Here is a 27086-nt window from a genome sequence, read left to right as displayed (position 1 = left end):
CTTCCATTCTGCTTCTAATTTATCCAGATCCAAATTTCACCAAAGAGGCAAAACCACAGCAAGAGAAAGGGAATGGTACATTTTATTATAGTCCGTGGTATGAGCCTGAGTTTCAAGTATACTGAACAACAGGGTATGGCTCAGAGTGGTGCATTCTGAATGAATGTCCTTCAAGAAGAGGGTGAGATGCTACCTGTCTCTCAGGGGCCAGTTTCCATGGCTCCTTCTTCCTCTTCGTCATTGGCACCAAAAGCACAGAAATTGATTGGCTGGCAAGTGAGGTCGCGCAGGTTGATCAAGCAAGCGGTCTGTGTGGTGCTGAAATCAGGGAGGGTTACCAGCAGGACTTTCTGACCATCCTCACCTGCACAGCAGAAAAGAAAACAGGAGTGGGAATGGCCTGACGTAATTCATCTAACCCCTTGCATAAGATGAAAGACCATTGCTATTAAAACAGAGCTAGAGCCATTTAATAGATAAAAGGCATGCACATAAAGCAGACAAGGAGATATCCCTGCTAATGTCACTTCCATTTGATGATTGTGTGGCCAACAGCGTCAGCTATAAAATACATACACACATACCCCCACTCACCCACCTTTTGACCGAGGCTGGAAGCAACTACTTTCCCACACTGACACACTAAACCTGTGTTCTTCAGCCTTGGGGTCGGGATCCTAATGGAGTCTCAAAGCCTTCGTTGTAGGAATATGGGAATGAAAAAGGTTGAAGACCACTGGGCTACAGCACCACCAGGTAAAAGGTGAAGCCTTTCAGGTATCAGGAAACAGACCTTAAGCTTCTCAGAAGAAGCCACTAAAGGTGATCTGCCTCACCCCCAGCTGCTGGCTGGCAGAGGATCCACTCATTTCATTAACTTACCTTTGGCTACTTTGGATTTGAAGGAAGGCGAGTTCCCACAGAAATAGACATGAGGGCAGTCTGTGAAGATGAAGGGGTCAGTCTTGTAGAATGGATAGCAGCCTGCGGGAGAAGGAAGCAATGCTTTTAAGACACCACCTGCCAGGTACAATCAGAGTTAAGAGAGGACATGACAGGTGAAAAATCAAGAGTTTGCACAATGGCAAGACCTCCTTACTCCCAGAATACCCAACCTTATAAGAAGGGAAGTTGAGCAGACATTAAGCATCGTGTTACTGGGAAAAAAAAACTGGTGGGGTGTAGTGGCTAGGAGACTGAGCTACAAAACTGGGCCTTCCCTGGTTTGAAGCTCACCTCTGGCACAAACTCATTAAGTCAGTGGTTCTCAAACTCTGGGAAAGTTTCAGAGCCACTAAGTTCTTGCATGGGCAGGAGGGGGGAGGCAGCAGAGGAGGGGAGAGGCAGCAGTGCGATCCTGGGGATCACTCCGCTGCCTCCTCCCTGCTTCCAGGCTGCCCCTGCCCCTTAAGGGGGCAGGGCCCAGGGCCCGCAGGCTGGGGCATCGCAACACCCCAGTTTGAAAAGCCCTGCATTAAGTGGTTGTAGGTGAGCTACTCATTTCTCAGCCTCAGCCTTTCTAGCTGCAACATGGGGAGAATACTACCTACTGACCTTACCGAGTTACTGTAAGGTCAACATCAAATTAGACACGTGAAGTTCTCAACATGTTCAGGCACTGTATAAATGCATGGTGGTATTAAGACAAAGAGAGAACCACAAAAAATAGAGCTACAAATACTGCATTAGATGTACAAGGCTCCCCAAGTCATTCAGGCCAGCCTTCCCAGCCCCCAATACACACCCAGTGGCTCCATCTTCCTGCGAGGAAGCAATTTCATGTAGCTGCCCTGGCCCATCCAGCTACATGACAGCCACCCCTCCCCCTCCAGTGCCAAAAGAGATTCCCATGGTGAAATTACCAAGTGTGTCTGGGGCTGTGGGGCTGATATGTCCAATCCGCAGGGTCCACTCCAGAATTTCCAGGTAGTCGGACATACTGCTGTACTTGAAGATGTCACTGATGTTCTGACCAGATGTTCCCAAAAACCTGGACAGAGGCAGGCAACCAAAATGATTCATAGCTGAAGGCCAAGACCAGAGCCCAGTGCAGCAATGCAACACTACTCTGTAGCATTATTAGCATTTGCTTTAATTAGCATTTATTCCACCCTTCTACAGGGAGCATAGGGTGGTACCCCAACCTCACCAACCCTGAGATATAGGCTGGGCTGAGAGATAACGGCTAGCTCAAGTTCACCTAGTGAGTTTTATGGCAATAAGAGCTTTGATCATGAATCTCTCCTGTCTAAGGCCCAATGCACACATCAGGCAGAGTGAGGTGGGAGAGTTCTGGACTGCAGGATGGAAGCTGTATCTTTGAATCCTTCCCTCCCTCAAAACATCAAAAAAAGGAAATCAGGAACAAGTCTGTGCTAAGTCTTTCCTCCAATGTGCTTTTTTATCACATGCAAGATATTCTTTGCAAAGGAGCAGGAATCATAGAGTTGGAAGGGGCCTAATAGGGCATCTAGGCCAACCCCCTGCCTTAAGCAGAATCAAACAGAATGACTCCCACACCAGAAATCTGAAGTGAGACAGTCCTGAATTCTACCACCTCACACTGCACAGTAAGATGACGGGTTCTTAGATCCAGCTTAAATTTGATGCTCACTTTGTGATTCACTGATGACTCAAAATCATTATTTCTGAAGTGTTGCCACATGTGGATCTGTGTGGTGTTCCAGCTCAGGGATCTACCTTGAGCTCATCTGCGATGACCTGACGTGCTTTGATTTTGGTAAGAAGAAGAGCTCTGCTAGATCAGGCCAAAGGCCCATCTAGTTCAGCTTCCTGGATCTCAGTGGCCCACCAGATGCCTCAGGAAGCACACACAAGACTGTAAGATACTTGCACCACACTGCCACCTCCCTGCATCTAGCATTCTATTTACACTCACAATGGTTGGCAACCTTCAGTCTCGAAAGACTATGGTATAAGCCTACAGCACCCGGTATTCCCAGGTGGTCTCCCATCCAAGCAGTAACCAGGCCTGACCATGCTTAGCTTCTGAGATCAGGCATGTGCACGATAACTTTGCAATTGGATTTAACTTGCGCTCTTTATTAAACACAGTGACCAATTTTTAACGCATGAAACCTATTGAACACAAGATAACAAGAGACCTGCATTCTTGTGCCCTCCCTTGCATCTGGCATTGGATTGTGATTATGTGGGAGAGTGCCATTTTTCCTCCAGATCAGGTTGCAAAAGTTAATAACGTAGAGGCTGTCTGGGCACCCAACTCTCTATGGTTGCCCATTAAAGTATTGGCATAGAGATGATTTTGCTTCACACTGCAAAGCTGCCATTTTTAAGAAGGGCAAGGATGGCTGGTTAATATTCACAACTTTTTATTTTTACTAGTTTTTTGATGCAGCATGGGATACAATCTTAAAATGAGTTTAAAAAAACAGAATGACATGTGGCACTAAAAAAGCCACCACAAATCAATATGGATTATTAAGATTGAAAGGAAAACACACTGACAATTCATGTCAGTAACCATGACTTCTATGGTAGATGCAACACAGATACAACATCTAACATATTTCTTAGTCAAACAAGCTAACCATGACATCACCATTGGTTCTCTCTTAGCAGGTTTGTACCAGTCCTCCTGCTATCTTACTCAGCAAGTCAAAAGGGACAACCACATAGAATCTACGCCTCTTGAGTCCATGAGTGCAGCTTCCCAACAGGTGCAAGAGATACACCCCCTACTTTGCAAGCCAAAAAGGGCCACCAGCACCACCACCACCTCTGGAACAGTCACCAGGGAGCTGGGGAAACTGCCTTTACCTGACACCATCAATGTTAGCTTGGTAGGGGTTGGTGACCAGCTGTAGTGTGGAATAAGCACCCGACAGGGGGAACATGCAGTGGTGCAGAGGCTGCTGAGGAAGTGTGTAGTTGGTGGGGTCAAACTCACCAGGCATCACATCTACAGGGACAGACATCTGTAAGGGAAAAGCAGGCAAACCATCAGCCCCAGGATGCGTCCCCTTCACTGGACAAAAACAGCAGGGGAACAGGCAGCAGCAAGAGAGAAATTTAAGCAGTGAACAGCTCAACTCATTCAGTAGAGATTGTTCCACTCTCAGCTCTCCAAGGTTTCAGTCAGGGGAACTTGTCACTGTCATGACTGGAGATGTTGCCAGGGGTTGAATCTGGGACCTTCTGCATGCAACACAAGGGCTCTGCTTGGTTTGGGGGCTTGCCTTCACAACCAGAAGAGTCAGCAATGAACTACTTCAGTGGTTCTCAATCTTTTTCACACCAGGACCCTTTGTTTGACCCACCGGGAGTGATGTCATTAACCTGGAAATGATGTCATGACCAGTGACATCATCAATTTAGGCTTCAAACCTAAGCCAAAGGTTCCATTCCACAGCATGCTCATGCTGTTATTTTGCAGAGCTCAGAATTCAAACATTCCAGCTCAGAAGTCAAAGCAGAATGCAGACTTGGATCCTTCTCCAATCGCATAGCCCTCCCCCACTTTCCAGCATCCCATCTTCCCACCTATTCTGGGCAAAACACCAGGCCTCTCTCCCACCGGGAGTCCTCCCCTGCCCAGCAGCTCTGTACCCTGTGTTTTCAGTTCTTTATCTTCAATGGCAGCCAAGCCAGGTGCTATGTGACCCACCTGAAATTGGCTCACAATTCACTTAGTGGGTCCCGACCCACAGTTTGAGAAACACTGCACTACTTCTACGTGAGAACGTAAGAACAGCCCTACTGGATCAGGCCATAGGCCCATCTAGTCCAGCTTCCTGAATCTCACAGTGGCCCACCAAATGCCCCAGGGAGCACACCAGACAACAGACACAACCTGCCTCCTGGTGCCCTCCGCTGAAAAGGGGAGTTCTAAAAAGGGGAGTCCACATTCTGAGGATGAAGAAATCTGTAACCAACATCAAACCTGGTGCTTGTGCAACAGGAAGGCCTAAGAGTGGAGAAGGCAGAGGGCTGGCTGCCAACCCCACTTGCATTGACCAACAGTGCTGAGAAACAAGAAATTTCCTATTTAGAGGCAAAAGCTGCGTGCGCAGTTTGCTTTGATGTCTATGGGAGCCCCTAACATACTGTCCGATACGTTGATATGGCCTCACCTCTTGGGTGCACATGGTCTTCAAAGACAGCTAGTTTGTCCAAAAGGATCGCTTAGCAACAAATCCCCCCGGAACGAAGCACACTGAGCATAAGAAAAAGGTTTGAAAAATTTGGCTCTAGAAAAAAGGTTCAAGCACATTCACTCACACTCAGCTGGAGCAGAATCTCATCCAGCATCTTCACAGCCTCCACGCTGGCAGCCTGAGTCTTCTTGGTCAGATACTTGGCCTGGAAGAAAGCACGCAAGCAGATCAAGGCCAAAGGAAAGGAACTTTCATGATTTCTCTGGTATAATCGAGACGTCGAGAGATGACATTCAGGTTGAGAATTCAGCTATCGATGGCTAGGCTTTGCTTACAGCAGGTAGGCAGGCAGACAAACAAACAAAGCGAAGAGAGGAATGATACTATATTGTGCTTCAAAAAGATACATGCTTGCCTCAAGAGAAGGCAAGGAGATAGGTAACATCCAGCTCAGGAGAAGGATGTCTCCCACATATAGAGAGCAAAAGGTATTTGGGGGAAGTGGTTTGCTCCCATTAAGCCATTTCTGCCCAACGTTGCATATATGCAACAGGGACCAGATGTGTATACCTGTGGGCTGGGAAGAAACAGGTTAAATCACCAGGAGGAGACAAAACCAGGACGTTTTTGAGCTGATACCAAAACCATCTGACACCACCGGGGAGTTCTAATAAAGGTTTTTGTTCAGGTTTGTGTCAGAATTCAAAACACACCATATAATAATTTGTATAATAATACAAGAAGTATACAATTATTTGTATAATAATAATACAAGAAGTATAATAATTTGCCTTGGGAGTTTTTATAGCATCTCTTTCCCTGGAGGTTGAGGGAGACTGGCGTGACAGAGAACTAGACATAGCAGTGGACACAGTTTGAACAGACAGCTCCGAAAATTACAGTCCTACAATTCCCACTGTCTGGGAGACCGGTGTCTGGGGATAGGGTAGAGTTCAAACACACCCTGAATTCTGAAGTGCCGAATCTTCCGGTAAACCCAAAAGAATACATCCAAAGGTACATAGCAGATATCTTGCAGGTATCCGATCACATCACATTTCTCAATAACAGGTTTCATTCTGGTTATTCCCTGCCACAAGAAATGCATCAAGCATCACTGCATACCTGGCCAATTAGAAACCATCTAATAGTGCGGGGGAGGGGTCCAGAGCCTGATCTAAAGACACATGATGCAAGAACCTCACTGAAGCCAAACAGGGCTGGTCAGTGAATGGATGTGAGACCTTCTGGGAAGGCCATGCCCTGAGATTCAAGATGGAAGAAAGATAGTCCAGTTCAAGATAGTCCAGTCTGTTTGCTTATTAAAATACCACCATGCCTTTCCATTTAAGGGATGCCAACACATTTTAAATACAGGGCCATCAAGACAAGAACACAATTTAAAAAGGGACAAAGAGGCAAGATATATTCCACAACGAAAGTGAAACCCAGAGAGTGAGTGACTTAAAAAGCTCTAGCTGTGTCAAGAGGCACTTTTCCAAGGGTGGTTCTCTCGAATTTAGCAGGAGGACAGCAACTGTCCCTATTCAGCCCCAGCACAGCATTTTTTCCTTGTGTTTCTTTTCAAATTGCAAGCCCTTTTGGGACAGGGAGCCATTTTTTCCTTGCTAAGTCTACACTGAGAGTATTTTCTGTTGTTGCCAAAAAGCTGAAGAATAAGACCACCAACACCCCAAGCCAGCAGGCCGAATGTCAGCCTTTTCACAAGACAATGAAAAGCCATCAGAAAGGGGGAAGGCAGGGAGTGTCGCAGGCAGAGAAGGACCTCTTGCATGTTCTGGCAAACCACGTCTCAGTTTGTCAGTGGGCCACGCAGGAGAGCCTCATAAGTTCACCGCAATGGAAAGGCATGTGCTCAGTTTACAGAAAGGTCTGGGGATCCTCACCTTGTTCATAGTGTCTCTGCTCTGGGTATTCTGGCTGAGTAGATTGCCAGCCAGGATGACACGGGAGATGAGAGCTGCGCTGCACTGCTCCCCCTCGGCGCCCAGTTGCCCTGTCACCAGATCCACCAGGAGCTGCATGCTCAGGAGACTCTCTCCGCTCTTGCCACCGAGGCCCAAGCCCGACACCAGCAAGACAAACCTGGAGGACAAGACACGAACCATGGGTGCCAAGTGCTCATGCCATGGAATAGGCAGGCAGGAGGAGTGGATTAATGGTTGAGCTGCTGGTACTGCCTGAAGAGCTAAGCAAGCGAATCTATGGTTGTGTTTTCGGATGGGAGACAGAATGCCAGGCTATGACAAGTTGCAGTACCTGTTGTGGCCACTGACCTGATTAGCCACACAGTGCGAGGAGTGTGTGAGTAGGCCAGCCAGCAAAGAACTGAGAACGACCATGAGGACCTGTCCAGGTTTGATTTACCTTTGCCTACTGAAGTTCAAAGGCATGCAGCCAAAGGAGATGACCACACTGTGAAGGCAACACCTGGTGACTGAGGATTCTGTGATTCACAGAATACATTCGTAAAAACCCCATTGAAAAATGGTGGTTGACTTAGCCGGACCATGTAAACCACCTTGAATGCTGTCTCAACAACAGAGAAAGACAGTACATAAATCCTGAAATAAATAAAATTTGCTATCTTGATTTTTATGGTCAGGGAGTCTAACCACTTGGCACAACAATTGTCAGGACATGAACAGTCAAAATTGGGCTTCTGGAACATCCCAGCACAGGACAGGCAAAATGATCAAGTTTTTTAGGGTTTTTGAAAGATTTGGGAAAGTATGGCAGCGTCTACTAAACTTTCAGGGTCGCAGGGCTGGATTTAGGCATAAGCTAAGGAAGCTACAACTTAAGGCCTCATGTTATTCAGGGCCTCCAAGTACAGAAGTTTCAAGCTTTGAATAATCAGCTGAAAAATGAAAGTATTTTTTTTAAATATATGCCAGTTAAGAAACCATAAGGACGATAGTTCTTTAAGCTGGAAATACTTCCTCATGTAAATACGGTTAGTGCAAGATATGTAGAGTTTAATGAGTTAATTTGTAGGATTTAATGAATCATTGCACCTTCACCTATAAATATATACAAACATAAAACATTTATATTTGTTTTCCTTTCTGTTAGAATGATCAGTTTTTTTTGGGGGGGGGGGGAATAGTGTTCGATGTGGGGTTTCTGAGATTTGTCATGTCCCAGCATAGCTTAATCTGACCCTGTAAGGTCGTAACCACATAGTGGCACTTAAGGAAAGAGGTTTTTTGGGGGGAGGGCATTACTCAATGTTGTCCAAATGCTCATGGAAGACGAACTGCTTGTGAAAGAGATAATGCAACGCAATGTACAATGCTTGCCACTGATGTACAAAGGACTCTGGAACAGAGGTGACTTACTCCACATGCAAACCTTGTGCAACAATCCTTTTGCTTCTGCAAGAGCATTTCTACTAGTGGATGACCTGCTTGACACCACCCATAGAAAGAGGAGAGATTCTTGGAGAGCCAGGACAGTGTAGTGGTTTGGGAGTTAGACCTGGAAGGTCCAGGTTCAAATCCCCAGTCAGTTATGAAGCTTCCTGGGTAATCATGGGCTAGTTGCTCTCTTAGCCTCACCTACCTCACAAGGTTGTTGTGAAGTCAAAGAGGAACTATGTACACATCCTGAACTCTTTGAAGTAAGGGCTGTATTTTAAATGTGGGCAAAAAAATATTTCCATAAGTCAAGAGTCAGACATGGGTAAAGTGAACTGGCTGACCAATGAGTTACCAGTATCCAATACAACCCTGGTACTGACAAGGCAGAAAATGTTATCCCTAGCAGGCAATCTAAGGCCCAGAACCTGACTGACAAAGGCTATCCTAATCCTAACATGGGATCTTGTTTTGTTTCCCAATTTTATTATTCTTTCTTGCTATTTATATCCTGCTTCTCTGCCAAAACATGGCCTTTGAAGCAGCTCAGAGTCCTCCAAACCACAGATTGAAAGCATGAAAATTTGTATTACATTAAAAAAAAATCCATTTTACAACTTATAGTGCCACAAAGACAAAAGTAAAAGAAACACAACGAACATTAGTCCGGAAATTCCATGCATCTATTTTAAAAGCAACAGGGGGAAAAAGTAACATGTAGATTGGGATTTAAAACAAAAAAAGAATGCTCTCCTTAAAAAGGATGGTGTGGACTCATGTTTCTTTCACATGCCTCCAAGTCAGTACGACATCAAACAGCTCCCACTTTTACCTGATCTCCAAATTCAGATCCCCATCATGACCAACAACATTCTCCCCCACTAAAAAAAAAAAAATCTCTCCTACACAAAACTGTATAATCAGAGCAAACCATGGCCATTTCCTTTATTGGGCTTAATTCAGCACTTCTCAAACTGTGGGTTAAGACCCACTAGGTGGGTTGTGAGCCAATTGCAGGTGGGTTCCCATTCATTTCAATGTGTATTTTTACTATATTAAGACTTGATGCCATCATGGGATGTGACTGCATTTGGGGAAATGTTTCAGATCTGTACTTTTAACAGGCTACTACGTATATGCTTTTGACAATAATAGTCAATGGGGCTTACTCCCAGGTAAGTGGACAGAACAGCCTTTGCGATGTTTGGGGAATTTTTTTTTTAAAACAGATCAGCAACTGTGTGGGAGGGTTAGGAGACTTGATTATTATAAATAATTTTTTGAATTTATTGTAAACTTCTAATTTATTTAATTGATTTGATCTGGTCGTATGGGGGGTGTTAAGGTTTTCCTGCTTAATGATGTCACTTCCAGCCTTGACATTACTTCTAGGTTAGTGACATCAAGTCTGGTGGGGCCCCACAGATTGTCATTCTAAAAAGCGACTCTGAGTGCTAAAATGTTTAAGAACCACTGGCTTAATTTATTCTAGCTACAGTGGCCAGGGCAGCAATTGTTACCCTGCACATGCCTGATCTCATCTGATCTTGGAAGCTAAGCAGGGTCAGGCCTGGTTAGTACTTGGATGGGAGACTGCCTGGGAATACCGGGTGCTGTAGGCTTATACCATAGTCTGTCAAGACTGAAGGTTGCCAACCAACCAACCAACCAACCAGTGGCCAGGTTAGGAGCTCTTTCTAGACAACCTTCCTGATACAGAAGGCCTTGGGACTAGGCAGCAGAGTTTACTCTAGAACACGAGAAAAAGGAACTGACCAGTGCCTTCTGTGGCCTGAGTGTTCTGGCCCTGTAGTTAATCTGTGGAACTCCTCGTCCCAGGATGTGGTGATGGCACCTGGCCTAACTGGCCCACCTCACTCCAGCAGTGTCTGTTCTAGTGGCTGTCTGCTGGTATTCATTTGCATCTTTTTAGATTGTGGGTCCCTTTGGGGACAGGGAGCCATTTAGTTATTTGATTTTTCTCTGTAAACCGCTTTGTGAACTTTTAGTTGTAAAGCGGTATATAAATACTGTTGATAACAATAATAATAGATGCCTTGAAAAGGGAATTGGACAGATTTCTAGATGAAAAATCCATCACAGGTTACAAGGTGTGATGGGTATGTGCAAGCTCCTGGTTTCTGAACTATGGCACTTCAGAATGCCAGATGCAGGACAGCAGCAACAGGATGCAGGTCTCTTGTTGTCTTGTGTGCTCCTTGGGGCATCTGGTGGGCCTCTGTGATATCTCACATCTAGTCCAGGAAGCTGGACTAGATGGGCCTATGGCCTGATCCAGTGGGGCTGTTCTTATGTTCTTAACTACAATTCCCAGGAAGCCTTGCAGGTCTTCTTGTTATCTGGTGTGCTCCCTGGGGCATCTGGTGGGCCGCTGTGAGATAACAGGAAGCTGGACTAGATGGGCCTTTAACTTGACCCAGCAGGACTATTCTTTTGTAATAGCACAAGAAGATCCTTAGAGAGGATAAAAAAAGTCCTTTCCTCAAAACTGTGTACACAGGAATGAACAAAGAAATGGGGAGAATGTGGGGCACTGTTCCTTGTTCCATGATGGCTGTGGTTGACTCTAGGATGCCAAGCTTGACGGGCCCCTCAGTGCAACCAGGTAAAGCCCCGCTTATTGTTCTTCTTATGAGAAGCTAAGTATGGTCTCACCTGTCAGTGCTGGGTCCCATCATGGGCAACTGGGTTGGCATGTCTGCAATGCAATGATCATCCACAAGGAACTTGCCGTCATCCCTTTCTGAGCCGTAAACAGCCAGGATGGTTCCTGGGTAAGCAGCAGGAAGGGGCAGAGTTACAACAGGGCACAGCTAATCCTTCTGGGCACTAAGCAAGTGTTCTGCATTTGTGCCGGGTGGGAGACACAATACACTTTGTGTTGCCAATGGCACATTCAGATCTCTCTCACCATTCATTCATTCGTCCTCCTACAACAGAGGCCTGGGTTTTGCTTCAATCCTAATAATGTGATCAGGATAATGTGATCGGCATCACCTGGCAGGACAAAGTTCCAAACAACACTGTCCTGGAACGAGCTGGAATCCCTAGCATGTATACACTGCTGAAACAGAGACGCCTGCGTTGGCTCGGTCATGTCGTGAGAATGGATGATGGCCGGATCCCAAAGGATCTCCTCTATGGAGAACTCGTGCAAGGAAAGCGCCCTACAGGTAGACCACAGCTGCGATACAAGGACATCTGCAAGAGGGATCTGAAGGCCTTAGGAGTGGACCTCAACAGGTGGCAAACCCTGGCCTCTGAGCAGCCCACTTGGAGGCAGGCTGTGCAGCATGGCCTTTCTCATTTTGAAGAGACACTTGGCCAACAGTCTGAGGCTAAGAGGCAAAGAAGGAAGGCCCATAGCCGGAGAGACAGACCAGGGAGAGACTGCACTTGCTCCCAGTGTGGAAGGGATTGTCACTTCCGAATCGGCCTTTTCAGCCACACTAGACGCTGTTCCAGAACCACCTTTCAGAGCGCGATACCATAGTCTTTCGAGACTGAAGGTTGCCAACCCAGATCAGGAAAGCCATTTCCTTCTTCCATCTCCAACAGCTTTCTAAGACTGCCCATCATCAGATAGCTAGGGCAAGCAGAAGTTCAGGTTCAAACACCGGCATCACCAGGTAAGATAGAGAGAGACACACACCTGTATCTCAAACCCTGGAGCACTGCTGCCAGTCTGTGCTGACAATGTTGTACTAAATGGACCAGTGGCCAGGCTCCGCAAACAGCAGCTTTCTATGAGCCAAACAGTGACTGCCCCTCTCCAAAGGGAGAGGATGGGAGCCCTAAAAACATCCTCTCATTTTATCATACTAGGATCTTATAGATTCAGACAGACAATCTCAGGGCAGACAGATTGGTTGCTTAACCCCTCCCATGCCCTCTAATTCTTCCTCTACAAATCACTCTCCCCCCCTGCCCCCTCGTTCCAATTCTACCCACAAGTGTTTTCCCCATCACTTCCAATGCATTTATTTTATGACATGGGCTGGGAAACCCTGCTTTTCCTAAACGACATGTGCAGCTCTGCTAAAGGTATGCTTGGAAGGCAAAAGGTGAATGGAGTTGGCTAGCACAGAATCCTGCAAGCCACTGCATCAGTTTGCTGGGCAGGGCACTGAAAGGAGCAGCTTAGGCTGAACACCTCACCTTGCCACTGATCCTATTGCTGCCCACCTCCCATCATCTTACCAGTCACCAGCTTGTCAACTTGCACAGCTCCCTCCAGTTTGATCCGCTGCAGCTCATCCTCCAAGATCAGCTCGTCCGACGGGTGGATGTACTTGGTGCGGAGAGGTTGCGGTGGCAGGTTGTGCTATGAAGGCAACGCAACATCGTCCCATGAAAAAGCAGCAGAGGCTACACAGTTTTGAACCTGGTCCCAGACAGGAGACATTTTGCCCACCACCCCAGCATCGCCCAAGATCCTCGTCCATAAAGCCTCTCACAGCCTGAGGCCCACCAATCTTTTAGACCACCTCATCCTGCAGAAAGCCACTAGCAGCAGCAACAAGTTGGTCCTCACTCAAAGCACCTTGCCTTTGGCAGATAACATGAGCAAGAAAGTGCAGGGCCTTTACTGCAGTTGCCCTGGCGACTGCAAAATTGCTCCTTTCTCAAGGCCTCCTCTAGAGGCTGCCAGCTTGATTCTGGAAGGCTTGTGGCCAGGAATGTGCACCAGTCACTGAGCCCAAGTTGATTCACAGGTCAGTGACCCCATTATTCGACTTGCAAGTCATAGAGTATGTCGCCGCAACTCAACTCACAGAAAATTTTGAGTCATTTTGAGCGAAGTCGTGAGTTATTTTGAGAAACGAGTCCTTAAGTCAAAAATCAAAACAAACAAACTTTAAGGGCGCAATCCTAACTCCTTATGTCAGTGCTTTCCAGCACTGGCATAAGGGCAATGCAGCTCTGAGGTAAGGGAACAAACATTCCCTTACTTTGAGGAGGCCTCCGTGAGTGACACCCAACTGCAGGATGCAGCACACGTCCCATTGGCACCGCTATGCCAGTGCTGGAAAGCACTGACATAAGGGGTTAGGATTGCGCCCTTAGCCTTCTTCCTCCCATCAACCCCCACCTCCTGGAACCATGTACCCTCCCTTCCTACCTCCCACCGCATCTGCTGTTGCCATCGGCTCCCAGATCATCCACAGCGTCAAAAAAGTGAGCAAGAACACATACATATGGAACTCAGAATAGGGACTCGAGCTTCTTCGAGTCATGACTCTTATCTGAGTCACTGGACCTGATGTCCATGACTCAATTCAAGTTGCCAAAAACTGTGTTTTTTGCGATTTGGGTCAAGTCATTTCGAATCGAGTGCCCATCTCTGCTTATGGCTGAGAATTCTCATCTAATAGTCTCTCTTCACTGTGTTTTAATACTATATTCTAATAACCTGATGGTCACTTTATATATTTCATTTTTTTTTCTGGTTTTTGGTTAGGCACCCTGGAACTTGGAAAAGTGGAATGAGAATAATTTTTAATTTTTAATATTAACAATCACTTCATCTTCTGCAGCTTCCCTCACTGAGGGTGGCAAGCTCTGGCATATAACCAGGGCCCTTCATATGAATTATGGCATTTAACATCCCAAGTGCTGCTGTTCCTTCTAGAAGGAGGCAGGCAATCTATTGAGCATCTATTTATGGTTCTTCTATTTTAAAAAAAGTTACTGAGTTTGGCCACAGCACTGCATAGGAGGAGACTAAGGCTGGTATAATAAAACCCACAAGCCAAAATGTAAAACTACTTAAGAATGCTTTTTTGAAACCGCATTTGCAAAAAAGCTTCCATGCAGTCATTTTGGCTGCATGTTAAATCGATTGATGGGAAGAGTCAGAAAGCAATTGATAACAAGGGGTGGCCAAGAATTCAGAACTTAGCAACACATTGAGCAGTCCTGGCAGAGATGGGAAGAGTCTCACCTCCTTTGCTTGGCCTATTTTTGCTTCCATCCTGGCCAGCAAGTGATCTGTTGTCAGCCACCTAATACAGATCAAGGGGAACCATGTGTATAGACCGAGCCATTCTTCTCACCCTATGCCTTCATCAGCCATCTATCAACTCAGAAACACACATTTCCTTGCCCCCCAGCTAACATGTGCACAGGGGTGTGAAGAAGGCAAGAGCAAAAGAGAGAGAGAGAGAACGCATGCATGGCAGTCAAGAACTCTCTGCTGCACTTGCCCTTTTCATGATCCCTGTCCATGGACTAACAACCCCACCACTTGGGAAACCTTAGTAGTGTGGTTAGCAGAGCGCACCACTTGGGAATCTTAGGAGCATGGGAAATCTAAGAACATAGACAGATGCTTCTGTGGGTGTTGGGCCATTGGTCCATTGAGCTCAGAAGTGTCTATACTGAGGCTTCCAAGGTTTCGGGCCCTACCTGGAAATGCCAGGAACTGAATCCGGGATCTTCTACATGCAAAGCATGCGCTCTTCCAATATGATATGGTCCCTCCCCATAATTCTGAGAGTTGCTTACTAAATACCATGTACAATCCTGCCCAGTGCCTGTGCTACACACACAGATTTCTCAGTCAGGACTACATGCACACCGCAGACAGTAAGCACCCACACTGAAGCACTCTGGAAAAAGAGGTACTCTTTCCCATGGCAATTCTTCTCCACACTGGTCTCATAATCTTCTCTATCACACACTGGCAAACAGGGCCGGGCCAACAACTAGGTCAGACGAGGCAGACTGTGTGGAACCTCTCACCGTTCACCCCAAGCCTGCCTGCCACCTCTGCCAACAACCAGTTCCCCCTGGTTCATTTAGCCCTGGTCCCACGCCAGCAGGACAAAACTGTTCTACCTTCTCCTAAACTACACACTTATTTTGTGATTCTTAAAGGGGCCAGCAGAGCCTTGGAAGCAGCAGTAAGGTTGGCTAGATTGTCTCCTGGAAACAGTCTAGGCCAGCACTCTGCTATCATCCACATACTTCCTCTCCCACTCCTTGGGCTCTGCCAGGCTTTTTTAAAATTGGGGAGTAAGCAGGAGGAGGACACAGAAAATGGGGAGGTGCACACACAGGTAAGCAACTGGGGTGGAGGATGGTGACTTGCACCTCAGGCACAGTGGGGGTTTGAGCCAGCCCTGCTGGCAAGGAAACTAACTCAGGTTAAAGCTCCTGAGGTCTTTTGGTTCTGGAGACCGCATGTGCCAGAATAATACACTTGCTGTACATTTCTTAAGAGCCATGTGAACTTATTTTCCCAACCAATACAACTTAGCGCTTCATTTAACATGAAGACTAAGACAAAGCAAAGGGAGAGACATCTTATGACAAATGGAGCTGACTTTCTAGAACCAAATAAAAAGCAAGACATAATTCATAAATTGTTTCCTTCTAAGCGCTGTTGGCATTCAGGGCTGTGGCAAGCAACAGCCTTGGGAACGGTTTCCAAAAATGATGTTACTCATCTGGTCAACGACTTCTTGCAGCCAATCTCTGGTGGGTCGGCTCCAACACATGTGTTTACAATCACGAAAGCGCTGCTTGAATGGAGTTCATTATCAGGGCGAGTTAAACTTATTACTCAACATTCATCCTTCCGAAGTTAACTCAGCTCGCTAAAAGGGGCAGGCCAGATTGCCAGTGGGATAAGAGGTTTCCAGATGGGGCGTTCTTCAGGCATGCCAGTTCAGCTAGATCGACAGCCGCACGCCACACAGGCAACACGTCACGGCTCTTGCCAGTGCTAATGGCATACAGGGAAGTCAGAAAATCAAAACACAGGCAACACAGTCCAGAAGAGCTACAGGATGTGTGTGGACGGTTCCTCTTATCTGCCAGTACAGCTCCCCTTACCCAGATCCTAGCTCTGAAATCTCCAGTTAAAGGATCTCAGGTAACAAGTGTGGGAGAAACCAGAGGAATGCTGCCAACAAAGAAGACAGAACTGGGAAAGACAAGCCATGGGGCTGGCTCAGCACGCAGTGGCTTCACACCACCTTAATCCCATCCTTCCGTTACCTCTTCACTGATTTCCCGCAAGATGGAGGGCTGAAGCTGCATAGACTTGAAGAGCGTCCCCACTACGCAGCACTTCTCCCCGATCTGCAACTCGCATAGCTTCTTCACTGTAATGTTGCTCCCTGTAAAAGGAAGACAAGAGATAGGCAGGAGCTTTCAGGGATTATGGCTGCAATCCCACATGTTCCTGGTAGTAAACCCCATTGAACACAAAGGGACTGGCCTCTGAGTAGATATGCATTGAACGGCTCTGTTAGGGTGTTTATCAGGCTATAACACTAAAGGGAAAAACACTTATAACCAAACATGAAATAGAGATCTTTTGCAGAAACCCCTCTTGCAGACACTCTTCCCTCTGCCATCTCCCTCATGTCACTATCGAGATCAGTGTTTCTCAAACTTTTTAGCACTGGAACCCACTTTTTAGAACAACAGTCTGTCGAGACCCACTGGAAGCGATGTCATGGCTGGAAGTGACATCATCAAGCAGGAAAATTTTTAACACTCCAATACGAAAAATCAAATTAAGTATATTAAAAGTTTACAATAAGTATAAATATTTATTTAAAATAAAGAACCCTCCTAATCCTCACAAGCAGTTGCTGATCTGTTTTTTAAAAATTCCCCAAACATCCCAAAGGCTGCAATCCTATGCACTTATCCGGAAGTAAGCCCCACTGACTATCATTGTTAAAAGCATATACATAGTAGCCTGTTCAAAGTACAGGTGTGTAACATTTCTCCAAATGCAGTCACAGACCATGGTGCCATCAAGTCTAATATATTAAAAAATAAAATAGACATTGAAATGGATGGGGATCCACCTGAAATTGGCTCATGACCCAACTAGTGGTTCCTAGCCTATAGTCTGAAACACTGAACTAGATTAGCCATTTTCAACCACTGTGCTGTGGCACACTGGTGTGCCGTGAGTGGTTCATAGGTGTGCCACAGGAATTTGGGGGAAGGTCATTTATTAATAGGGCTAATGGGAGATGTGAGCCCCCACTGGCAGTATGGTGTGCCTTGTCAATTGTCAAAAACCTGGTCTTGTGCCTTGACCATTTTAGTGCCTTGTCAGCGTGCCATGAGATGAAAAAGGTTGAAAATCACTGATCTAGATTGTAAGCGCTGCAGGGCAAAGACCCATATTTTCAATCTCTGAACTCTAATGATGCTGCCTTATTAAATCTTCTATCATCTGTTTCCCAGGACAATTCCAATAGATTTTCCTTCAAACTGTTAGCCTAGTAATAAGACCCATTTGACCCATCAGGTCTCTATACAGTCTCATGCCCCCCATAATCACTCTAGAATGGGGGGGGGGGGAGCTAATTCATTTCTCGTGTTTCTCATACAACAAGGAAAACTGATTTGACTTTTTTTTAAGTTATCAGAGCTGGAAAAAAAATAGTTCAGATTCCTCTGTACTATCACACCATTTTCCCAGCTGTGCTGCTATGCCAGCTAGATCACCCACATTGACTCCTGAGATGCCCTTAAAAGAATACAGATTGATCAAGGATATGTGCAAGATCAGTGCAGGAATTTTGCTTGCAGGGTCTGGGAGCAGGCAATGATTGTCTCTAGGGAGTTTGGAAATACTGGAGAGTGCCAGCTGGAAGGACTCATGGGGAAAGAATTCCTGCATAAGCATTAGAGCAGATTCAGATTTTCAAAATGGTTGGCGGTACAGCCGTCTTCTGGGATTCACAGTGTTCCAGAATGCACGAGATGAATCATGTGAAAGTACCCCCATGTTAAAAACCTTTGTGGAAACCTTATATGCCAAGGTGGCAGCTTTGAGCCTAGCCCACTAACTGATCTGTTCAAACAAGCGATTCCCCTTCTCCGCTTGCATTCCAGGATGGTAAAGTCATAAGGAGGACCATCCCTGGCAACATTTGGATCAAACATTAAGTTTGGTCCTGAACTAGAACCACTGCATCTCGCACGCAGATGAGGCAACCCTAGTACAGCCCGATTAGTGAAAAATTGCAATGTGTCATTGATCTTAGAAGAGACGGCTGCACTCTAGTGACCGCCAGTGAGAGCTACATCACATTCTATCCAAACTTTAATGGCTTTTTCAGCTCTTTGGCAGGAAAGGCGAATATTACTCGATCTGCTAGAACTGCAGCTTTTAAAAAGATTAACCCCTCTGGAGGTAAGGAGAACTCTGGTCCTCTTACGTTTGGAGTGTGGGGGAATGTTCCCTGGTATTTTGCAGTTTCAGTTAACTGCAGGAGGGTTCCAGAATGGAACCCCCTGTGGATATGGGGGTACACCTGTATTTTTTGTTCAAAGGTGGTATATAGATATAGATTTATTAATTATATAATAAGGTTCATTGACTAGAGTCTTCTCCATTCAGTCTATGAAGATAACATACAGATAGAGAGAACAAAATTCTTGAAGATGTCACAACATTTGAGAGTGTGTCCTCTCTCAAGGATTTCAGACTTAGACTTGGTGACAGTAGAGAATAGGGATCAAGGCATGGAGTCAAATGCTCTTTTGTGGGTTTTAAGAAGGTATATGTGTTTTTGTGGGTATTAAGAAGGGATATGAAGGAAGTGAGCAAGGAAGCACAAGGTAGGTGTTCAGGTGGCAGTCTATACAAATTAATAATAATACAGGTATTTATATACCGCCTTTCATGGTCTTCAGATTTCTCCTCAGAAATTTCAAGTTTCAAATTCAAGAAATTTCAAATTTTATTTCAAGGCGGTTTACACAGGCAGGCTATACTAAATCCCTATAGGGATTTTTTACAATTGACAAAGGCTCTGTCTTTCAAGAACTACAACATTTCAGATGGATCCTTTTATGATCTGGTATCACATTCTGGCCTCCAGTTTCCTCCCACGGAAGCTGACAATCCTTCTTAACTCACTTGAAGGCTTCAGCAGCAGAGTCTACATGTAACAGTGGATTAGGAGCCTTTCCTATCCTCTACTATCCTGATGTGCCTGCTGTGCATGTTTTGGAACATGACACTGAAATTGGGCCCATGCACACAATAATAATAATTACTATTATTAAGAATATTTATATACCACTTTTCAACAGAAGTAGTTCACAAAGTGGTTTATATAGGAAAAAAAAATCAGTAAATGGTTCCTTGCCCCAAAGGGCTTACAAAGGTCCCCAGAAGGGGACCTTGAAATGAGGAAACAGATCAGGGAGGTGACAAGGAGGGACAGGGTTGTAATCGTGGGGGACTTCAATTATCCTCATATTGACTGGGTCAATTTGTGTTCTGGTCACAAAAAGGAGACAGGATTCCTTGACATGTTAAATGACTGTGCCTTAGAGCAGCTAGTCATGGAGCCCACCAGAGGACAGGTGACTCTGGATTTAATATTGTGCGGTACTCAGGACCTGGTTAAAGATGTCAATGTTACTGAGCCATTGGGGAATAGTTATCATGCTGCGATCCGTTTCGACATGCATGTCGGGGGAAGAATACCGGGCAAGTCTCTCACAAAAACCCTTGACTTCTGACAAGTGGACTTCCCTCAAATGAGGAGGCTGGTTAGAAGGAGGTTGAAAGGTAAAGTAAAAAGAGTCCAGTCTCTACAAAGTACATGGAGGCTGCTCAAATCAACAGTAATAGAGGCCCAGCAGAGGTGTATACCGCAAAGAAGGGCTCAACTAAGTCCAGGAGGTTGCCCACATGGCTAACCAGCCAAGTTAGAGAGGTCGTGAAGGGCAAGGAAGCTTCCTTCTGTAAATGGAAGTCTTGCCCTAATGAGGAGAATAAAAAGGAACATAAACTGTGGCAAAAGAAATGTAAGAAGGTGATACTGGAGGCCAAGCGAGACTATGAGGAACACATGGCCAGCAGCATTAAGGGGAATAATAAAAGCTTCTTCAAATATGTTAGAAGCAGGAAACCCGCCAGAGAAGCGGTTGGCCCTCTGGATGGTGAGGGAGGGAAAGGGGAGATAAAAGGAGACTTAGAGATGGCAGAGAAATTAAATGAGTTCTTTGCATCTGTCTTCACGGCAGAAGACCTCAGGCAGATACCGCTGCCCGAACAGCCCCTCCTGACCAAGGATTTAAGTCAGATAGAGTTAGAAGAGAAGATGTTTCAGACCTCATTGATAAATTAAAGATCAATAAGTCACCGGGCCCTGATGGCATCCACCCTAGAGTTATTAAGGAATTGAATAATGATGTTGATGATCTCTTGACTAAAATATGCAACTTGTCCCTTAAAATGACCACGGTGCCAGAGTATTGGAGGATAGCAAATGTCATGCTGATCTTTAAAAAGGGAAAGAGGGGGGACCCAGGAAACTACAGGCTGGTCAGCCTAATATCTATACCAGGTAAGATGGTGGAATGCCTCATCAAAGATAGAATCTCAAAACACATAGACGAACAAGCCTTGCCGAGGGAGAATCAGCATGGCTTCTGTAAGGGTAAGTCTTGCCTCACGAACCTTTTAGAATTATTTGAAAAGGTCAACAGGCATGTGGATGCAGGAGAACCCGTGGACATTATATATCTGGACTTTCAGAAGGCGTTTGACACGGTCCCTCACCAAAGGCTACTGAAAAAACTCCACAGTCAGGGAATTAGAGGACAGGTCCTCTCCTGGATTGAGACCTGGTTATAGACCAGGAAACAGAGAGTGGGTGTCAATGGGCAATTTTCACAATGGAGAAAGGTGAAAAGCGGTGTGCCCCAAGGATCTGTCCTGGAACCAGTGCTCTTCAACCTCTTCATAAATGACCTGGAGACAGGGGTGAGCAGTGAGGTGGCTAAGTTTGAAGACGACACCAAACTTTTCTGAGTGGTGAAGACCAGAAGTGATTGTGAGGAGCTCCAAAAGGATCTCTCCAGACTGGCAGAAGGGGCAGCAAAATGGCAGGTGCGTTTCAATGTCAGTAAGTGTAAAGTCATGCACATTGGGGAAAAAAATCAAAACTTCACATATAGGCTAATGGGTTCTGAGCTGTCTGTGACAGATCAGGAGAGAGATCTTGGGGTGGTGGTGGACAGGTCAATGAAAGTGTTGACTCAATGTGTGGTGGCAGTGAAGAAGGCCAATTCTACGCTGGGAATCATTAGAAAAGGTATTGAGAACAAAACAGCTATTATAATGCCGTTGTATGGTAAGGCCACACCTGGAGTATTGTGTTCAGTTCTGGTCGCCACATCTCAAAAAGGATATAGTGGAAATGGAAAAGGTGCAAAAGAGAGCAACTAAGATGATTATTGGGCTGGGGCACTTTCCTTATGAGGAAAGGCTACGGCGTTTGGGCCTCTTCAGCCTAGAAAAGAGACGCCTGAGCGCGGACATGATTGAGACATAGAAAATTATGCATGGGAAGGATAAAGTGGATAGAGAGATGCTCTTTACACTCTCACATAACACCAGAACCAGGGGACATCCACTAAAATTGAGTGTTGGGCAAGTTAGGACAGACAAAAGAAAATATTTCTTTACTCAGCGTGTGGTTGGTCTGTGGAACTCCTTGCTGCAGGGTGTGGTGACGGCGGCATCTGGCCTGGATGCCTTTAAAAGGGGATTGGACAAGTTTCTGGAGGAAAAATCCATTACGGGTTACAAGCCATGATGTGTAAGTGCAACCTCCTTATTTCAGAAATGGGCTATGTCAGATGCAAGGGAGGGCACCAGGATGCAGGTCTCTTGTTATCAGGTGTGCTTCTGGGGCATTTGGTGGGGCCGCTGTGAGATACAGGAAGCTGGACTAGATTATTTATTATTAACAGTATTTATATACCGCTTTTCAACTAAAAGTTCACAAAGCAGTTTACAGAGAAAAAGCAAATAACTAAATGGCTCCCTGTCCCAAAAGGGCTCACAATCTAAAAAGATGCAAAAGAACACCAGCAGACAGCCACTGCAACAGACAGTGCTGGGGTGAGGTGGACCAGTTACTCTCCCCCAACCAAAAAAAAGGAGCACCCACTTGAAAAAGTGCCTCTTACCCAATTACAGGGGTTACCTGCCTCTTACCCAATTAGCATAGATGGGCCTATGGCCTGATCCAGTGGGGCTGTTCCTATGTTCTTAATCTAAAAAAAAATAAATGATGAGACACCAGCAACAGCCACTGGAAAAGATGCCATTTTGGGGTGAGAGGGACAGTTGCTCTCCCCCTGCTAAATATAAGATGACATCACTTTAAGAAGGTGCTTCTTTGCCTAGTTAGTAAGGCAACTAGGAACAAGCAAGGAATATAACATGGAGCAAATCATACAATCTCCCCTGGAGTGAAGATGACAAGATCAGAACTACACACCTGGGACCATATTTAATGTAATGGTGGAGAAGGACCTGTCACAGCAGCTGGCTGGGGAGGACACAATCCTAGACACTCTCACTACACACAGGCTCAAAATGAATCCACCAGGTCAAATTGCAATTACATGCTTGAGTGGGCCTTGGTGAGCCTCTGAACCTCTCAGTGCCCAAAGTAGCATGTCACAGGACACCCCCTCCCTCTGGCCCCACAGCTCCTGCTCCCTGGATTTGAAAACAGAGAGGGGAATGGAGCAGAAGAGGAAGCACAGGGGAGAGCAGTGGGCTACAGCAACTGAGATGGAGGAGGAGACCCTCTCCATCAATTCACTGCCCTAGGTAACCACTTCACTCAGCCTCACAAGTGCAAAGTATCAAATGATCTGTCCCTGAAAACTCCCCCAGGTAATAAGCAGGAATACATCTCCCTCATTTGCTGTATCAATTCTAGTTTATACCAAGACAGTCAGGCCATTATCACTCACTGCCTTTTAACACCTGCTGATTACCACCAGACAAGATTGTTTCACTGAAACAAGGACAAGGAATTGGCTCACTTGCCTAAAACACAAAAGGTCTGTCTGCTCTGCAGATGCTTTTCAGCAGCTTGCAGATTCCCTGGGTGGTAGGGAGTGATCTGTTGAAGGGGTAGGGTGTGTGGCAGTGAATGGATACCGCTGCCTTAAAAAAAAAATTAAAGAGAGAGTTTCTAAGCTGGGAAGAGTCACTGATCTTTATTTCTTTGCCCCAGGAAATGTGATATCTGATACACCTGAGTGCACCTTGCTTCATGGAAATTCACTTTTTACCACTGTTTCTGAATCTTTCCAAGCCCAGACTTGGCAACCTCCGCTGTTTTCCTACACGGCTAGAGTTCTGGGCACTGCAAGCCCTTGGGTGGAACAAACCATTTATCCCAAAAGGAACCAAGTAATAATTGGAGAGATGAGATTCACAGCTCAGATACACTGAAGGATAGGGACTTAAAACCAATTAGTGCCACAATCTGTTTATTCAGAAAAAATTTACTTCTTGGTTAAGTATGCTCAGGATCATAGCCTAGTAATCTCTCTTCTAGTAGGCTGCCTTTTACTGCATTGGGTGGTGAATAAGGTTGAAAAATCACATAGTCACATGAGGAACTCACCCTACAGACCAAACTTACCCCATTTGCGCCGGGCTCTCTCCACCAATAATGGCCTCATCTGGATAAGCCGGGTGGCATAAATGTGGGCATACTGTCGGTTGAAGGTCCGCTCCCCGAGCCTGAAGTTCTGTGAACAATTGGTATAGGTGGAAACAGGCACACGGGCAAAGGTTGAGACTGTAGCAGATGGGGAGGTCAAGAGGCTCTCAGCAGACTGGACAGCCTGTTCTGAGAACATGGCCTACGGGAGGGTCACCAGGTTGGTCAGCAGGTTTCTGAAAGGGAAAGGCAAAGAAAATTAAAATGGAGACCTGAACTTTCTCCAGGTCCTTGTTATATTTAAACCCCAATCTTTCTCTAAGGAAAGCATACATGTACTGTAATTTCATTGTCTCCCCTTCACAACAAACCTTTGAGGTAGGTTAGACCAAAAGAATGCAATCGTCAGCAGCAGTAGTATTTATATAGCACTTTCTGAGTTTTCAAAAGTACTTAACACTTATTTAATACAATTTTTTTTATTTTGCTGTGTAAACTGCATTGTGATGACTTTTGGTTAAATGTGGTATATATTATGACCTAGCCACCGCCTGTGTTGAGAATGCATCGTGAGAATGGATGATGGCCGGATCCCAAAGGATCTCCTCTATGGAGAACTCGTGCAAGGAAAGTGCCCTACAGGTAGACCACAGCTGTGATACAAGGACATCTGCAAGAGGGATCTGAAGGCCTTAGGAGTTGACCTCAATAGGTGGGAAACCCTGGCCTCTGAGCGGCCTGCTTGGAGGCAGGCTGTGCAGCATGGCCTTTCCCAGTTTGAAGAGACTCTTGGCCAACAGTCTGAGGCAAAGAACTGCAGCTTGCCATGTGCAACTTATCTGTTAGATGACAAGCAGCACCTGCTGAAATTATTTCTTCTACACAATTGTTAAAGGTCCAGGAGCCCTAAAGTTGAAAGGCTGGCTATCCCTGCCCTGGGAGAACCACAGTGAGCAAAGTTTCACTGGTTTGACTTCTGCCTGCCATGCATCTCATAAAGACAAGGGGAAGCACCTTCTGGGAGGACCACAGTGAGCAAAGCTTCACCTATTGTGACTTCTGTCTGCCATGCATCTCTTACAGCCAGGGGAAGCACCACTTGGGAGGACCAAAGCCTCATCTGTATGTTGTCTGCCTGCCAAGCATCTCTTAAAGGCAGGGGAAGCATCTCCTGGGAGGGCCAAAGCCCCACTTGCCTGCCATGCATTTCTTCAAAGCAAGGGAAGCATCTCCTGGGGGGACCACAGTGAGCTTCACCTGTGTGGCTTCTGCCTGCCATGCATCCCTTAAAGGCAGGGGAAGCATCTCCTGGGAGGACCAAAGCACCACCTGTGTGACTTCTGCCTGCCATGCATCTCTCAAAGGCACAGGAGCTCTGCCAGGAAAAAAGACAAGGGAAGCCCCCCAAGATGACCCACACTGCCCAGACCTCCACAGCCACCCACCACCTCTGGCTGCCTCTCCCAGGAGGAGCCCAGCACCGTCCCACCCACCTGGGCTGCGCAGGTAGAGCAAAGGGCGCCAAATGGGAGCTCCAAAGCGCCTGCAGGATGTGATGTACACCAGGCTGGGCTTTCCCAGCCATAGACTTACGAAGAGTCTAGACTGACGATTCCATTGTTGCCAGAAGGGGAGAACTCATTGATCACTTTGGGCTCAGTCTGCAGCCTTGTTAGGGGATCAAAGCAACAGCTGTCCTTGAAAGAGGCAGGAGAGAAGCCCTGGCCTTTGTGGGAGCTTTCATGGGCACCAATATCTCGCCCCCCCCCCCCAAAAAAAAACCCTTATAGAATTAAAGACAGGACTTGCACTCAGTCATTTAAGACTTTTTTCATTATTGCTAAAATCCCAATTAATATGAATGAAAGGGAAGAATAATTTAGATTGAAACAAAAACTTAAGAGGGTTTTAAAAAAAGTTATGTTGTCCTTTTGTTTGGTACAAACCCGCCTCCCTTTAATTTTATTTATTTCTTTTTGTTGTTTTTCATTAAAACAACTTGCTTTTAATTAAGACAACCTTTAATTAAAAATTTGTTGTTTTTAATTAAGACAACTCAAATTAAAAGACACAAAGCCAGAAAACCTTGAACATACAATATCACCATTATGCACCCTAGAACATAAAACAAACAGACAAATAATAAAAACAGATATTGAAAGTTATGCAGCAAGTGCAGAACCCTAAATTGAAATTACTTTGTTCTTCTGCAATATCATAAAACATATTAACATATCTTAAACAGTCTATTAATTCTTTCTAAGATACTTTCTTAAAATGCTCTAAAAAAATTTTCTGTTTATCTCCTTATCAAATTATTTAATTATTAACCCTTTATTTTATTTTCATCAAAAGATTTTATCTCTGTATCAATTATCTACTCATCAAATCCAAATTCATTAGACCAACTTTCCCCTTCACACACAGGAAGTCCATGAATGGTTTCCAATTGCTTTACTTTTATTTCAGTGTGCCACAAAAGGCAATAAATATGGACAGCTTGTTAGGAAATGAGTTTTCTATGCACATTGAATATAATTAGTGTTACCAGATACAAAGGGGGACAGAATGCCAATACCTTTAACCATTGCCTTTAACCTTTAACCAGGAAATTTCCAGCTCCCCTCCTTTGACTCTCTGGTCTCCTTTTTCACCCATGCGCAATGTATCCCCTGCACTCTCTCCCTATTCATGGGCTCTGCTGAGATCAGAAAATGTAAGATCCCAGAAAATGGGGGGGGGCTTTCTTTGGCTCCTAGGCCCCCTTTTTGACCCTGGGCTGGGGTACAATTTACCCCCTGCGCTCCCCCCTAGCGAGCCCTGTTCAAATAGGTGAAAACCATATCTAACTTCTAACAGTATTTATATACCACTTTTCAACTAAAAGTTCACAAAGCGGTTTACAGAGAAAAATCAAATAACTAAATGGCTCCCTGTCCCAAAAGGGCTCACAATCTAAAAAGATGCAAAAGAATACCAGCAGACAGCCACTAGAGCAGACAGTGCTGGGGTGAGGTGGGCCAGTTACTCTCCCCCTGCTAAAAAAAAGAGGAGCACCCACTTGAAAAAGTGCCTCT

General features: G+C 45.6%; 1 protein-coding gene and 1 pseudogene across 2 annotated transcripts; one reads left to right on the top strand and one right to left on the bottom strand.

Annotated features, from left to right (window-relative positions):
* Positions 1 to 64: 64 nt before the first annotated feature.
* On the bottom strand, positions 65 to 25554 carry POLD2 (DNA polymerase delta 2, accessory subunit). 2 transcript variants are annotated; one of them, XM_066639228.1, is made up of 11 exons: positions 25503 to 25554; positions 23989 to 24245; positions 16544 to 16665; positions 12740 to 12863; positions 11195 to 11309; positions 7046 to 7244; positions 5263 to 5343; positions 3802 to 3959; positions 1863 to 1990; positions 883 to 984; positions 65 to 364 (listed from the first exon to the last, which is right to left on the bottom strand). In XM_066639228.1, the coding sequence occupies exons 2-11, from the start codon at positions 24206 to 24208 to the stop codon at positions 201 to 203; spliced, it is 1413 nt and encodes a 470-aa protein (XP_066495325.1). In that variant the 5' UTR covers positions 24209 to 24245; positions 25503 to 25554; the 3' UTR covers positions 65 to 200. The 2 variants fall into 2 exon arrangements, with proteins under 2 accessions (XP_066495325.1, XP_066495326.1); XM_066639229.1 differs by lacking the exon at positions 25503 to 25554 and adding an exon at positions 25267 to 25355.
* LOC136662818 (5S ribosomal RNA) lies at positions 10024 to 10140 on the top strand (annotated as a pseudogene).
* Positions 25555 to 27086: the final 1532 nt, after the last annotated feature.

The sequence above is a fragment of the Tiliqua scincoides genome, chromosome 11 (assembly GCF_035046505.1).
Source record: "Tiliqua scincoides isolate rTilSci1 chromosome 11, rTilSci1.hap2, whole genome shotgun sequence".
Lineage (NCBI taxonomy): Eukaryota > Metazoa > Chordata > Lepidosauria > Squamata > Scincidae > Tiliqua > Tiliqua scincoides.
This window is presented reverse-complemented; position numbering and strand designations above follow the sequence as displayed.